Source organism: Heterodontus francisci, chromosome 2 (genome assembly GCF_036365525.1).
Source record: "Heterodontus francisci isolate sHetFra1 chromosome 2, sHetFra1.hap1, whole genome shotgun sequence".
In the NCBI taxonomy this organism is placed as follows: domain Eukaryota; kingdom Metazoa; phylum Chordata; class Chondrichthyes; order Heterodontiformes; family Heterodontidae; genus Heterodontus; species Heterodontus francisci.
In genome coordinates this window covers 120,542,564-120,558,407 of record NC_090372.1, presented here as the reverse complement: position 1 = coordinate 120,558,407, position 15,844 = coordinate 120,542,564, and the positions used below count along the sequence as shown (strand labels likewise).

Below are 15,844 nucleotides of genomic sequence, written 5' to 3'. Positions count from 1 at the left end.
CACAAATGTTGCAACAGCTACCTGTCACTGCTTGTGGAAAAATACTCCCAAGCATGAGTCACTACCTTCAGGACAAGTGAGAAAACTGAGAGAAGAATATTCAATTTCTTTCTCCTACCAGTTTTTATATACAATCTAAATTAGGTGGGGAAGGGAAGGAATAGTATTGCACGAAGTTAATGAATTGCAACCTTTCTTCAAAAGCTAGATTTAATCGCATATGTTCCAGCAGCAATGCAAAAACTAAACTTTAAAAAGCAAGTTGAGTCACTATGTACACACGTATAACAGACAGATTTAATAAGTGGTCCTCCCCAAGGAATATCCTACTTAAGTAAAGATGAGACAAGCTTCATTTGGTTTCCTTCCCTTTACAAGATTTTTGTTTGCATTTTAAAAGATGGGAAATTCAAACAACCGCCACATTAGAAAGAGATTACGGAGGGAAGCCCTCTCTTTCTGCCTGTGGTCTAGTGGGGAGGTTGGGCTTATCAGCATGAATCTCTTACCTCTTGTAAAAACTGCACTGGTAATGGTATGCTGAAAGGCTCAGTCAGAAGGTTATGGTTTCAAGTCCCACTCCAGAGACTTGAACAAAAAAATCTAGGTTGGTACTCCAGTGGAATACTAAGTGAATGATACAAAAGACGGTGCTTCCGATAGTGCACGTGCTAAACCCCAAGGCTGCGCCTTCTTTTTCAGGTGGACATAAATGATCCCATGGCACTATTTTGAAGAGGGGCAGTGGAAGTACCCCCAGTGTTCTGGCCTATATATATATATCCCTTAATCAACATCACTAAAAATGATTAGCTGGTCATTTTCACATTGCTGTTTGTGGGAGCTTGCTGGGCACAAATTGGTTGCTGTGTTTCCTACATTAAAACAGTGACTACACTTCAAAAAGTACTTTTTTGGCAGGAAATCACTTTGAGGCATCCTGAGGTTGTGAAAGGCACTATAGAAAAACAAGTCTTTTTCTGCTTGAATCACTGCGCTTTGTGTGATGATAGCGCTCTCACAGTGATCATTCTGTTCTTGGTAACTGATAATGTCCTCAGAATTGGCCAAGTAAAGTAAGAGTTAACCACATAGTGTGGGTCTGGAGTCACATGTAGCCCAGACCGAGGCAGGAGGACATCCTGAAGTCATGATAGACAATGCAAATCTTTCTTCTTTTCTAGTGAAGGAGAATTCTGCCATCTCAATATAAATTTGGCTTTGGTTGAACTTGCACTACAACTCCAGCATTGGTATGAGGTGAAAATTCTTTGGTTCAATGCTTATAGTTGTAGTGCAAACGCATATTTAGATTGAAACAGAATCCAATCCACCCAATGAAGAGGAATCACTTAATGATGAAGTGCTCATCTAAAGGAAAATGTATACATAACTGAAGACATTAAGTTGATGCTTATGATTCCCAGTTTTTGAGTTTCTTTGGAGAAAAGACTAAAATTTGATTTAAATATAATCAAGTACTTTTAAGTTATTGAGACAGGAAGTCAGTAATTCGTATTACCATATGCACTTGAACACAATCCCAAGTATGCTAGTTCTTAATTGGAATCCAACATCCAAGCTGAATATTCCCAAACAAAATTTGTTTAAAAGCTAATGAAGCAGTTTAAAAGTCATTCATCCAGCTAGATTAACAGATAGTACCATAATCTAAATTATTTCAAGATACTTCAGTGGCACAGGGGAAACTACAAACAGTATATTTAAATTATAGATTATGCCACAGCTGTAGCAGCCAAAGTCATTTTAAAAAGGAAGCCTTTACTCTCCTATGAGTCAGTTAAGAAAATGGTTTATTTTGTCAGGTTTTGATTCTAGAGCATTAATTAAATCAAGTCACTCCAAGCTGCATCCATAGCAATGTAACAAAAGCACCTATAACCACTCGCTACAATGTTAACTGTAGCTTTCATGCACACAAAGGATACAATTTGTCCAGTTTCAAACATTTTATCCAGTCTGCATTTGATGAAGTATTTTCATTTGCCTTCCACTTGTATAATAATATATTTCCACAGTCCAAACCCACCGCAAGAATGTAGCTATCAGAGAGGGAAGAAAAAATCTAATTTTACAACAGGTGACTTTATTTCTCGTCTACTCATTGAATAGGGCAATAGCATTTAACTGAATACAAGTGAGTTGTATCCCCAAACTTTGAAAGATCAAAATATTTAGGCAGACAAAGAAATGCTAATGCTGCAGATCACCATCATCAATTATCTGCTTCAGCCATATATATAGCCTTTAAAAAAAAATGGAATATTGCTGGTGCATAATTTAAAGTTCACCATACAGTAATGCAGTACTAAAATAAAAACAGAAAATACTGGAAATATTCAGCTGTTCTGGCAGCATCTGTGGTGGGAGAAACAGAGTTAATGTTTGAGGTTGATGACTTTTCATCAAAATGCAGATTTAATTAAAACATGCTGTCTTATAGTTTGATATTATCAATTGAGAGATTTAAACTCCACTCTTCAGAAAATCATCTGCATTTACTTATCTAACTTATCCAAGCACCTTCACCTACGAATTGGATATGTCAACACATACAACAGCTATAAATGTATTTTCTGCAAAGATATTTTGAGAATAACCATTGACTCAAGGCAAATCTAATTCAGGTGCTGGGGGATTGCGGGGAGTAAAGTGGAGAGATTTCTCTGCTGGGAAAATAACTGGGAGGATGAATTTCTGCAGGAATTCTCCCAATAATCCACAGTAACTTTGTTGGAGAACTGCAGAGACTCTTGGAAAAACAATACAAACTGGAGTTGCACCATTTCTACATGTGGCTCTTCTGTTAGAATTAAGGCAGACAAGTGGGAGAACGTTTGTGAAAATTCACTCCACAAAATATTAAGCTTCCTAAATATAGTAGGCGTAAAATATTCAATGTGGTATTTAAATCAAAGTGAAAAAGGAAGCAAAGTATGTCAGACTACCTCTAGAAAGGTTCAGAGTAAAATACACTTTGTATATGGAATTTTAAAAATGCCATCACAGACTACAGAAGGGGAAAGGAACTTCCAAAATTGCATAGATACATGTCATTTTTGGCATGCTTTTACTATATGCAATGACCATATAATTTATCCTGGAGTATGTATGTGAATAGGGAAGAACTAATTTTAAAGGAAAATTAATTACTATTTCAAGTCCTACATCCTTGCTAACAAAGATACAAATGTTAAGTGAAAATACATAAATGAATGATGACTTGGTATACAATAGCATTAATGTGCAGAGTAATTGAATGATGGGATATGGATCTATCTGTGTTACTATTCTCAGCAATGTTATAGTGGGGAGAAAATACTCCAAATGGAGGAAGAAGGGATTCACATTGATCCTGAGTTATATGCACATATTTCCTGGTCACAGCAAGGCACTGACAGAAGACTGAGAGCAGACTACCCCATTGCACGCTCAGTTGGGATACCTGCAAGGAGACTGACAGAAAGATAGGAAAAAATTAACACATTTAAGTAATATCACACACGGACAAAAAAATAATGAAAGAAATGCACAATGTTTGAAATACAGGTGTTTAGATTTTTGCATAGAATGGCTACTTGTTTGATACCGCTAACTGGTTACAATGAAATGGTAACAAAACAGGTACTAAGCAGCAGCTGTTGATGGCAGCTGTACAAGAACTAAAATAACAAGCTGCATCTGGAAATGCAGCCAGATTCACTTTGGATGTGTTCTACCTGACGAGTGCTGATGTGAGGGGACTGGGGGAAAGTGGGATAACAACCCTACTGCTTCCTTTTTCAGATGTTGCTTTACACTCACTCAAAAAAGGGTCAGATGTTAAATTATTAATTATAGTGTTCTTGCATAAATAATGCAGCCACTTGTGACACAACAGCATTTACTGCATTTAAGGGAATGCCTACAGTGTTTGTTTTGGACATACAAAAAAACAGTAGCCCTGTATGACAGGAACATTATTGTGAGAAGCAATCACTGAAAGGTTGGTTGCTGCTCACATTGGGAAGGATCAGTTATCTTCACTGGTAGGCGCTGTTAATCTAATTGAGAGAAGAGAAAGAACACTTATTTTCCTTCGGCACATTGGTGCTGAGCTGCAAATTTCCAAATACTTCATACAGATGTTACTGAACCAGAGTTATTGCTAGTCTTGGCTGGATTGAAAGTTGCAGCGCAGTCTTTTCAAGGTGGATCCACTCATTCAGAACAACTTTTTAGAATGATCTTGCTGTGTAAGTTGAACACAAATTAGTTCTTAGAACACATCGTGACTGCTTGAAAAGAGGATAAGACCTCTATCATGGCTAGCATTCTAGCTATCATCTTTGCCACTTTCCTTGTTTTTTCTCCAGATAGCTGCATTTCCAACACAGCAAGAATGATCTAAGCATGGTCATGAAAACCCTACATGCCAAATGGGAAATATTAATTTCATTGGTTGGAACCTTGCCTAAGACTTTTACTGGAAAGTCTTACAAATAACTTTTGTAAAAAAGTAAACTGGCAGCCAAGATGGCCACTGCAATTTACATTTGAAACACCACAAGATTAGACTGGAGAAAACATGACTGACTCAATCTAGCCAGAACAATGGGGTGCTCTCTGATTAAATTACCTGAAGTGGCCTTATCAACACAGTCATCAGGGGCCATCAACACCCATTGACTTTGAAAGAGCCAACCCTCACCAAGTGTGACTGGGCAGCTTGAGGGGTAGAGCCTTGAATCTCAGAGAAGATTCGGAAAGACCTCATTAAAACCACAAAGAGGTTTGGTAATTTCATGTGACTGCTTGTGCAGCTCTGGAAAGACTGTAAGCTTTGTCAGAAAGCAGAGAGTAGTAATGGAAAAGCCATCCAAAGAGCAGCTCTCTCACTCTCTCCAGTAAAGATCCAGAAAAGAGCCGGCTGAAACTGTTAAAGCCTCAAGGCTACAGACCACCACAGCCAACAACCAGGGAATGAACCCCTCTTTTGCCTTCCGGAGCCCTGATAAGCAAGCCCGCAACTGTGCACGTGGCCCAGCGAGGACACCAGGCCTACAATTTCAACTGAGGACTCTGGGACTGATAAACAGTATTTAAATTCCATTTATTCCAGACTCTACTCCAACTACCAAAGCTGTTTTCCCTCTGTAATCTATTTGTGTGTGTGAGACTCTTATGTGAATATGTGCATGAATGCATAGCGTATGTTTAGTAATTGAAACCGGCTTAGAGTATTAAGAATAATCAACTTACATCTTTCTTGCTTAAATTCAAGAAAACCTGTCTGATTGGTTCTTTTGAAATTACATTAGAGGAACACTAAGGGGGTAAAGCACTCACTGAGGGGGTAAATTCAATCACTGTGTTAAAAAGGATAAATCATGTTGCCATCAAACCAGAGAAGGGGCAAAAGGGGGAGCCCGAGACCCCTTCCTCACCTGGCCGCCACAGCACTGACTGCAGAATGAACACCTGTAACATAAATTTTCTAAGACATGTCACTGTAAGAATGCAATTAATATACTTTATACCTTAGAGCTTTTTGTGAACTTATGTGGAAAAATAACTTGTCAAGAGTTGCAATCGACTTGGTTTGTAAATACTGATAGACCTACATGAAGTGCGGTGTGGCAGGAAGGGGAGAAATGTATATTATGTGAAGGGATTTGAACTGTACTCTGACGCAAAATGCACAAAACAAGCATATATTCCAACAAGTTCTTGCAGAGTAGGACTTGTCATAAAAGCAGTGAAAATAATCTTAGTTCCTTAGTACCTAAAAAGACTATTTATGCTCCAAGTAAACTTTTTGCATGACCCACATGCCTCTTTAATTGCACATTTTACCTTTACGATTGTTGATCTACTGATTCATTACAGAAGAGAACCATATCAACTTATTAACCTACCTCCCATCTAGACTTGTAACAGGGCTGAAGCTGACAGCTGTGGCTGCATCTCCTACATCCAGCACTGATGAACATGGCCTGACAATGCCCTGGCTGCTTCCTTCAGTTCTTTCAGCTGACGACATATCACCCCACACAACCAGCTACCAAAAAAAAAACAAACTACTGCAAATATCATGACACAACATTTAGATCAAAATTACCAATTTGCATGAGCAGAAATTAAGACTTTAGGAATCCAAATATTAGAAAAATGAACCATAAGGCAAAGGCTGCGAAAGCAGATTATACATGTAAAAAGTGCAAAGCTTATCCGATACAGTTACATGCTTTCTGAAACTTTACCTTCCAGAACATTTCATTGCATGCAGTTCAGTTTCTACAGTGATTACATATGCTTCTTGCCTTCTTCAAGAAATAGAAACACAGAAATGCACAGGACCAGAAAAAGACATTTTGATGAATTTGGCTAGCCCTAAAGTTCAAAATCAGAATTTACAGTTACTACTTATAATCTCCCACCTGTCAATAATCAACATTTGCACTCGCTTAATATTAACATCCCATTTGCTTCAAGTTAAGAGGAAAGATGCTTTAACTTATGGGCAGGAATGGCAGTGCAACTAAAACATGAGCTTTTTCTGATGAGCTATCTAACAAAGTTGAGGATGTGCAAAAATAGAACTGAATATACTTTCAGTGACTGCAGAAATGGGGACAACCACATGATTCAGCTCTTCTATGGGGTCAAATTCTTAAACAAACAATGCACCACCAATCTGTCTCCTAGCAGGGGTGCCAATCAAGCAAATTGCTTCTTCCTGGTGTTGAGCTTCTTGAGCACTGCTGCAGCTCCATCCATCCAGACGAGTGATGAGTATTTAATCTCCCTCCTGATTTGAAGCTGGTAGATAGTGGAGAGTCTTGGACAGGCCATGAGGTGAACCATTCGTCACAGAGTATTCTACTCTGCCCTGCTCTTGTAGTCATGTTGTTAATATAACTGATCATATAATACCTTCTAGTCAATGGTGAACCTCAAAATGTTGATGATGGGAAACTTAGCGATAGTAGTGTTATTGAAGGTTGTGGTTTGGCGCAGTGGGGGGGCGGCGCAGTAGAGGAAAAGGGGGCTGAGGTTGAATTTCCTTATTCAAGATGACCATTGCCTGGCACAAACGTAGTGTGAATGCTGAAACTATCAGTTCAAACCTGGGTGCTGTCCAAACCCTGTTGTAGGTTGGTATGACTTGATTCATTATTGACAGAGTAGTGAATGGAGCTGAACAGTGGACTCTTCAGTGAGCAACCCACTCTTGACCTTGTGACAAGACAGTCATTGATGAAGTATCTGAATATGATTAGGGTGAGGATGCTGTCCTGAGCAACTTTGTTAGATAGCTCATCAGGAAAAGCTCATCTGTTAGTTGCACTGCCATTCCTGACCACAAGTTAAAGCATCTTTCTTCTTCACTTAAAGCAAATGTGATGTTAATACTAAGTGAGTACAAATGTTCATTATTGACAGGTGAGAGATTATAAGTAGTAACTGTAAATTCTGATTTTGAACTTTGGGGTCAGCCAAATTGATCAAATTTAAAGATTATGTAAATTTCTCATCTATCCCCCTCCTGACCTACTCTCATTACTCACCTCCTTGTCAGGGCTACCAGTGACAAAGTATTTATGATTGCAAGTCCAGTCACTGGACCAAATAATTCGACTGGTCCTGAGGAACCTTTTCACTGATTTTCTGAGGCTGCAATGATTACCTCTGACAACAACCATCTTCCTTTCAATCAGGAATGACTCTCGCACTGCAGAGTTTTACCATGATCCTCATTGACCTGAGATTTGCGAAGGCTCCCTGGTGCCATACTAGATCAAATGCTTCTTTGATATCAGGGGAAGCTACTTGCACCTCTCCTTTGATATTTAGCTGTAGTGTTGATATCTGCATCAAGGGTGTGATGGGGTCTGCAGCTGAGTGGTTCCTGAAACCCTAGCTGAGAGTTGGTGACCAGGTTATTGGTAAGTGAGTGCTGATGGCACTATTGGTAATTCCTTCCATCACTTTGCTGATAATTGTGAGGAGACGGGATAGGGTAATAATTGACCAGGTTAGATTCATCCTTTTTTCTGTATGTAGGATATACCTGGGCAAGCTTTCAGGCAGACATGCAGCTTCCATCTAATCAAACTGTTAATTCTACTCTTCTGATTTTCAAAATTAACAAAATTCTATCAAAGAAAACATGCATTTTACAGCAACCAGAATAATTTTTTATAAAGCAGTTTCATTCTTTGATTTCAATGTCTCAAGTCGCACCATACAAAGGTGTTCCAGACCTATGCCATTGATATGACATAGTTTGTTTTTCTACCATCACCGAAACTGCGATAACAAAACATCAAGATATTGCAACATTAAGTAGAAAACTCTTAAAGTAATGCAGCCTCAGGCACTTTATCATTTAAAATTTATTTGTCTTCTGAGGGTACTTCTGCAGTTATTCCCAATAATATTCTTTTAAAGATTATGTAAATTTCTCATCCATCCCCCTCCTGACCTACTCTCATTACTCACCTTCTTGTCACGGCTACCAGTGACAAAGTATTTACTATTGAAGGTCCAGTCACAGGACCAAATAATTCGACTGTGTACAGATGTACTTTTATCAGTGTGTGCAAACAAGGAGAAAAAAGGATCTGAAATCAAAACACAAATAGATTACAAGCAAAACACTTTCAAGGTAATTACGTTCATTCAGGTAAAGTCTATTGTTTATTTAATAAAAAATCATTATAGATATACAAGCTAGTTTATTCCTGATCCATTTGCTGCCCTATGCTGCTGAAGGTAGTAACTCCTTCCAAGCATAAAATTCCATTGGTTCTAGTCACTTATGAAGCCATTACACATCACTGGGCCTGGACTTGGAATTTTAGCAAGCTATTCAACCACAACAGGCAACCCTAGTTCTGGCCACAACCAATGCTCATGCACATGCACTTCCAGCAAGTGTCACTAGATAATCAGTAGGTGTGGAAATCCTATCTAATATTCCCTTGCCCAGCCCAGGAATGCTGGTGTAAACTCCCATGTTGCCACTAAGATTAGCTAAGCCAGGACATGCCATCAACAGCACATACGCAGTTAAATGCAGTAATCAGGAAGTTGCTGTCCAAGTTACTGTGCTCCTCCAGAAGCTGCAATGTAGCAGAATTTCGGTGAGAGACTTGGCACTGAAACACATGGAAGGGCGCAAAGTCACCTGATACCCATTAAATTCCCAAAAAGGATGAGACAGAGCTTATCCATTCCAGTGTAAGTAAATGTTTTAACCCTGTGATAATTATTGCCAAACAACCTCTCTGGCACTGAAAATTAACTTTGACAAGTGTGGAGTCTTACTCGTTAAGATTTTAATTATTGTTGAAGATCAAAAAAAGATGTTTTTCTTTGTCTCTTTTATCTCTGTTTTAATCCCATCTTTATTTCCCTGTTTTTAGTTTGCTTTGTTTTTTGAGTTGGCATTAAATTAACGATTCTAACTAACATTTATTGGCTCAGCCTCTTTGCACCTCATTAAGAATTTTTCAATCTGATGGCTAAGGAGATACAAAGTTGCTTGCCCTCTACCTCACCACCACCTCCTTCAACCCCACCACTGTCTTTAAATGATGAGCAGAAATTCCCTCCGACTAAATTTTGGGAAGACCGAAGCCACTGGCCTGGATTTTATAGTGGTAATGATGACAAAAACATCAGCATTCGCCATCATTACTCCAATTAAACTGTCAGCAACTGCTGGAGTCTGCACATGTGCAGAATAATGCAGAAATTCAGTGATTCTACACTACTCCAGATAAAGTGCTGTTGAGGCATCCTTAGACTGCAATCAATGGGAAATCAATTGAATTGACGAGACCTTCTACTCTTACGCTGTTAGTCTTGCTGTAAATAAAAAAACTTTTTAAAAAGTTACACCTTGTTGAATGAAGAATAACTCAATTTTTAATGCTATACTAACTTCATAATTACTGCCAAAGGCCCTCAGTGGGACAGAGAAGCTAGCTTTATATTTGTGGAATGTCAAATTTTTCCATTATGATAAAAAAAGCCCACATATTTTTATTAAAAATGTAAAGTTTGTTTACCTGTATTTTAGCTTCCATCTTAATTCAACCATAATCATTTATTTTGCTATATGAAAATTTATATTAAAAGTGAAGGATATTAAGTGTTAATAACTTCCTGGTTTGCTGTATATGACTACTTCAATGTGTAGCCTTTGACATGGTTGACCACACCATCCTCCTCCAACATTTCTCCACTGTCATACAGCTGGGTGAGACTGCAATGACCTGGTTCCGTTCTTATCTCATCGTAGCCAGAGTATCATTCACAATGGCTTCTATTCCTGCTCCTGCATCATTCTCTCTGGCACCCCAAAGGATCTATCCTTGGCCCCCTCCTATTTCTCATCTACATGCTGCCCCTCAGTGACGTCATCCGAAAACACAGCATTTGTTTTCTCACATATGCTGATGACACCCAGCTCTACCTCACCATTACCTCTGTTGACACCCCCACTGTTGCTAAATTATTGGACTTTGTGTCTGATATCCAGTACTGGATGAGCAGAAATTTCCTTCAATTAAATATTGGGAAGACTGAGGCCATTATCTTCAGTCCCCGCCACAAACTCCGTTCACTAGCTACAGATTCCATCCCTCTTCCTGGAAGCTGTCTGAGGCTGAACCAGACTGTTCATAATCTTGGTGTCATATTTGACCCCGAGATGAGCTTCCAATCACATATCCGTGCCATCACTAAGACTGTCTATTTTAATTTCCGTAACATCACCGAAATCCACCCTTGCCTTTTGCTGCTGAAAACCTCACCCATACATTTGTTACCTCCAGACTTGACTTTAACGCACTTCTGGCTTGCCTCCCACGTTCTACCCTCTGTAAACACAAGGTCATCCAAAACTCTATTGCCTGTATGCTTACTCAAACTAAGTCTCGTTCATGCATCACCCCTGTGCTTGCTGACCTACATTAACTCCCAGTTAAGCAATGCCTCAATTTTAATATTCTCATCCTCGTTTTCAAATCTCTCCATCCTTGCCTTTCCCTATCTCTGTAATTACCTCCAGCCCCACAACCCTCTGCGTTCCTAATTCTGGCCTCTTGGCCGATTTTAATTACTCCACCATTGACAGTCATGCCTTCAACTAGGCCCTAAGCTTTGGAATTCCTTTACTACACTTCTCTGCCTCTCTTGCTCTATTTTCTCCTTTGAGACGCTCCTTAAAACCTCTTTCTTTAACCAAGCTTTTGGTCATCTAACATTCTATCTCCTTATTTGACTCGGTGCCTAACTTTATTTATTTCTTTTAATTTATTTAGAGATACAGCACTGAAACAGGCCCTTTGGCCCACCGAGTCTGTGCCGACCAACAACCACCCATTTATACTAACCCTACAGTAATCCCATATTCCCGACCACCTACCTACACTGGGGGCAATTTACAATGGCCAATTTACCTACCAGCAAGTCTTTGGCTGTGTGAGGAAACCGGTGCACCCGGCGAAAACACACACGATCACAGGGAGAACTTGTAAAGTCCGCACAGGCAGTACCCAGAATTGAACCCGGGTCCCTGGATCTGTGAGGCTGCGGTGCTAACCACTGCGCCACTGTGCCGCCCAGGTTACTACCGACTGCGAAATTCAGGGCACTATTTGGTCAAACTGCATTAAAGCAATCATAGTACTACTTTAAAAGTGGGAGCGCAAAAAAAATGTCCTGAGATTTTTTCAAATTTATTAAACGTAATGAGTAGTAACATATCATAGAACCCATAATAGTATACAGATCTTCCTGCGTGACAGTGGCACTCATTGCCAAGGCTGGCGTGTGCTTGTGATAATCGGGTACCATTTTTCAATTTGTACAGATTTTTTTCACACATTATTTTCATGCTGACTTTTCTTTTTAATACTGGCCCTTCTTCAGATTAGATTCCAGCAGACTAGCATTTGTTAAAACTAGTTTCCAATTTATTGATACCAGTCTCCTAGAATCTGACAAAGAACACACAAGCATGAATGCCTTTTCAAAGTTTTAAAAAGGTAGCTGATTTCTTCATCAAGTGGCTAGATTTGAGATGATAGCCATAATTTTTTTCTACATGTTGATTATCCAACCCCATGAAAGCCATTGGAGAAGAGAAGGAAGACCTGAAGAGCAAATCGGACTCAGTCTTCTCTCCTGCTTTGTAGATTACAGAACAATACTGGCAGATGCTTGGGAGCAGGTCTCTGCTGAGATTATATCATTCAATACACCAAAGGTGAAAAGGGGAAAAAAATCTAAAAAGAAATTTTTAAAAATCTAAAATATTCCTCCAAATTGTTTGGTGGTAGCTTGCTTTTCTGTGATGCCCATCAATTGAATAGCTTGAGTGCATTTCTCAAGTTTTAACCGCTTCAGGGATGATTTTCCTGGATCTCTCAGAAAGCAGTAGTACACTTGGGGTAATGGACTGGAATAATACTGCACCTGATATCACTTCTCTGCACCTGAATTCCCTCTCAGGGCTAATTAGCATGTCTTGGGTATTACGTGGGCAGGCAAGGAAGCCTTAGTTGTGAGGGCACAAGAAATTGAAGCACTGCTGCAGGTCTTAAAGGCCTGTGGCTGCTTAAAAGGACTGGAGCACCTCAGAGCCTGGGCAGGACCTGTGGATGGAACAAGCAAGCCTGAGCATGGGTGAGCAGTGTAGAAGCCTACAATCTCCAGACAAATATCTTGGAATGCATATAGGAAGTGAATTTTGCTTGAACATAACTTTTCAAGCGGCAGCGCAACGAAACAAAATTTCATGACAGCAGTGAAAACAAGTTAACAATCCATTTGCATTCCAGCTAAGAGGGCTATTTGTATAGGCTGGATGGCAAAGCCACTGAACAGCTGTTACAAATCGACCAGAGGAACAATGTCCTATTTCCCTGGCTTGGAAATCAGGTCATGAAGGGGGTAGCATCCAGGGCAAAACAAAACGTGGCTAAGCCATCAACAGCAGCAAGGAGCTGGCACTTTTATTTGTTAGAACTCAGACCCAAATGGATGCTGTCAATTACGCCCTGCGCAAACCAGTGAGATGGGAAAAAGCAAGACACATGCTTGCAGCTCCTTGGCATTTATGAAAAAAACAATTTGCTCATTTTCCTTGGCAAACAATGCATCAGTGTACTTCTGATTGGCTGATGCCAGCAACACCACCTGTGGCTCTCTGAAACCTTACAGTGGCAGAAATGGTGGCGTGCTGTCGCTACCTTTAAAGGTGCTGAAAGAGTTTGGAGGCTGAGAGGTCTGCTCTCAAATCCGCTTACAGCAGGTGACAGAAATCTTATATTAACTCCCTGCTTAGGGATTGCTTGTCTGAGGAGTATGGGAATGCTCACCTTGTCCTTTAACCCAATTAGCTGGGTAGCTCCCAAACAGCACTCTGCTCTAGTGTTGTCTCACTGTCTTTGTATCTAGCAGTGCTTCCTGCTCCATAGAACACATGTAAACGGTGCTCCTCAACCTTCGGAGCTCTGGATACACATCCATCCCCAGGGAATGGAAGTATGGGCAGTATAAAGAGCCTGTAGTATTTTGGTAATTTTAATTTAAACCTTGTAATTGCTTAATCTGACAGCTCTCCCTTTGATTTAAAGGCACCAGGTCAAACCATTGGAATCCAGCCATGTTTGACTGGATTACTCGACTCTGCATGCACAGATTTTGATTTGAAACTAACATTAAGCGAAGGGTGAAATAAAAACAAAGTGCTGGAAATACACAGCACGTCTGGCAGCATCTGTGGAGAGAGAAACAGAGATAACGTGTCAAATGTGACCTGCTGTGTATTTCTCGCACTTTCTGTTTTTATTTCAGATTTCCAGCATCCAAAGTATTTTGCTTTCATTTAAGCTAAGGGTGATAAGTTTAAATTTAAATTTTGAAATGAGTTGCAACATGAACACACTAAAACTTAACTCATGAAGGAAATTGAGAGTTTCTCTGTCAAGTCACTTGTATCTCAACCCGACTTGTTACCCAGATGTGTAAGCAATTAGCCTAGCATTTACTCAGCTTAGCCATATGCATTGTATATCAAGAAAAGCCTTCCAGTTATAGAGAGAAAGCACGTGTTCTACAATATCAGCACACAATGGAGTAGACAACACTATCATTCAAATAATGTGAAATTTAAAATTTCCACTGGTTAGTGGAAACAATATGACATCAATCATTGCATGAAACTAAAAATAGATTTTTTTGTCAATATTAACTTGAAAAATAAACTATATTTTAATTTACATAGCTCTTAAATGTTCATGGCCCACAATTCATCATGCCACTGCAGAAGAATTCAATAAGATGTTGCCACTTTTCAGCACTTTTAAAACACAAACTGGAAATAATCAGCAACTGAGTAACATCAGTAAATCTCTGAGCAGAACTTTCCCGTCCCCAGGGTGGCAGGAGTGGAGGCGGGGGCAGGGCAATTGGGAAAATAGCGAGGTGCCGTCCCAGGACAGCTCCGCAGAATGTTTCCTTTGATGGCAAGAATGTGGATCTGCTGTTCGCTGCAAGGCAGCAGGCAGCCAATCTGCACATTTAAGGCTCCAATTAGGGGTCATATAGAGGGCCCGCCAGCGTTTTGCCGACAACAGAGTGCCCTCCCCCCACCCCCCCCACAAAAAACCCTCATGCGGAGGCCGCCGGCTTAATGGGGTAGGGCCTCCAAGCCGCAGTCCGGTGGGGCCATCGGAGCCGGAGGCACTGCTAGCAGCAAAGACCATGCCCGTGGCCCAAACTCTGCCGCCAGAGGGGTTTCCCCTCCGATCGGAGGAGCCTACCTGATTGGCCCCTCGAAAAAATTCAATTATTTTGACCACTCTGAGGGCGCCTCAGCAGTGGCCACCACTCTCAGCGGGCCTGCTAAGGCTTTAGAGCTGTCGGGCCTGTGATTGAGCATCAGGAGCCTGCCCGCCGTCCTTAATTGGGAGGCGAGCTCGGAAGCAGCCAATTAGGAGGCTGCCACCCTGAAAAATAGCTCCCCCGTTCTGGATCCCGGCAAGTGCGGGTTCGGAACCTTCATTTGGTCCCAACATCGGGATCCCAAAACCCATGGGAAAATCCAGCCCTCTGTGTTTGCAATAGTTAGAATTGCGACAAATTTAGCAGATTTTGGTCATCTTTCAAGCAGATTCACATCCTCAAAATATTTTTCTGCATGAATTTAAGCTTCCATGTACATTCCCATTCATATCAGAATGATTACAGCGAAGAGGCCATTCATCCCATCACATCCATGCCGGCTCTCTGAGCAAACCGACTAGTTCCATTCCCCAGCACTAACCCTGTAAATTCTCTCTCTTCAGGTGCTTATCCATGTCAGTTCACTCCCCTGACCAATGACCTGATATAACAGAATGCCCCTTTTTTAAGTTAAAATGTTAGAATTGCTTTAAATTGAGATTTATAGTTCAACTGCAGAATTTTTATCTTTTCCCATTTGTCATGCAGGTCCCCACCTGCCAAGAATGAGGAATATTAATTTCACCACATGAACATTAATTTTAAACTGTTACTGGAGTAAAGAAAGAACTTTCTTTTTAAAAGAAAGCAACATCAGACCCTTGACTGGAAAGACATTTGCATATTTACAGACAGTGCTTAAAAGGGACAAAAAACTATGGCCTGATACATTCAATCCACAATGGACTTTTGATTACTAGACGTTGAAGGTGGAAGAGCTAGCATTCCAGGTTGACTGCTAAGATGATGGAATACACAAACAAACGTGGTCAGACCAGTTTAATCACATGACTAACTGTTGCAGGTTTTTTTGAACTTG

At 40.3% G+C, this 15,844-nt stretch overlaps 1 protein-coding gene across 1 annotated transcript in view; it reads right to left on the bottom strand.

Annotated features, from left to right (window-relative positions):
* Positions 1 to 15,844, bottom strand: part of elp2 (elongator acetyltransferase complex subunit 2) — a 201,570-nt gene that overhangs the window by 12,832 nt on the left and 172,894 nt on the right. Inside the window, exons 19-21 of the mRNA XM_068010006.1 lie at positions 8,506 to 8,627; positions 5,919 to 6,061; positions 1,950 to 2,063 (exon numbers count right to left, since the gene is read on the bottom strand). Of these exons, the coding sequence (XP_067866107.1) occupies positions 1,950 to 2,063; positions 5,919 to 6,061; positions 8,506 to 8,627 (379 nt within the window). The remainder of the gene's footprint in view (positions 1 to 1,949; positions 2,064 to 5,918; positions 6,062 to 8,505; positions 8,628 to 15,844) is intronic.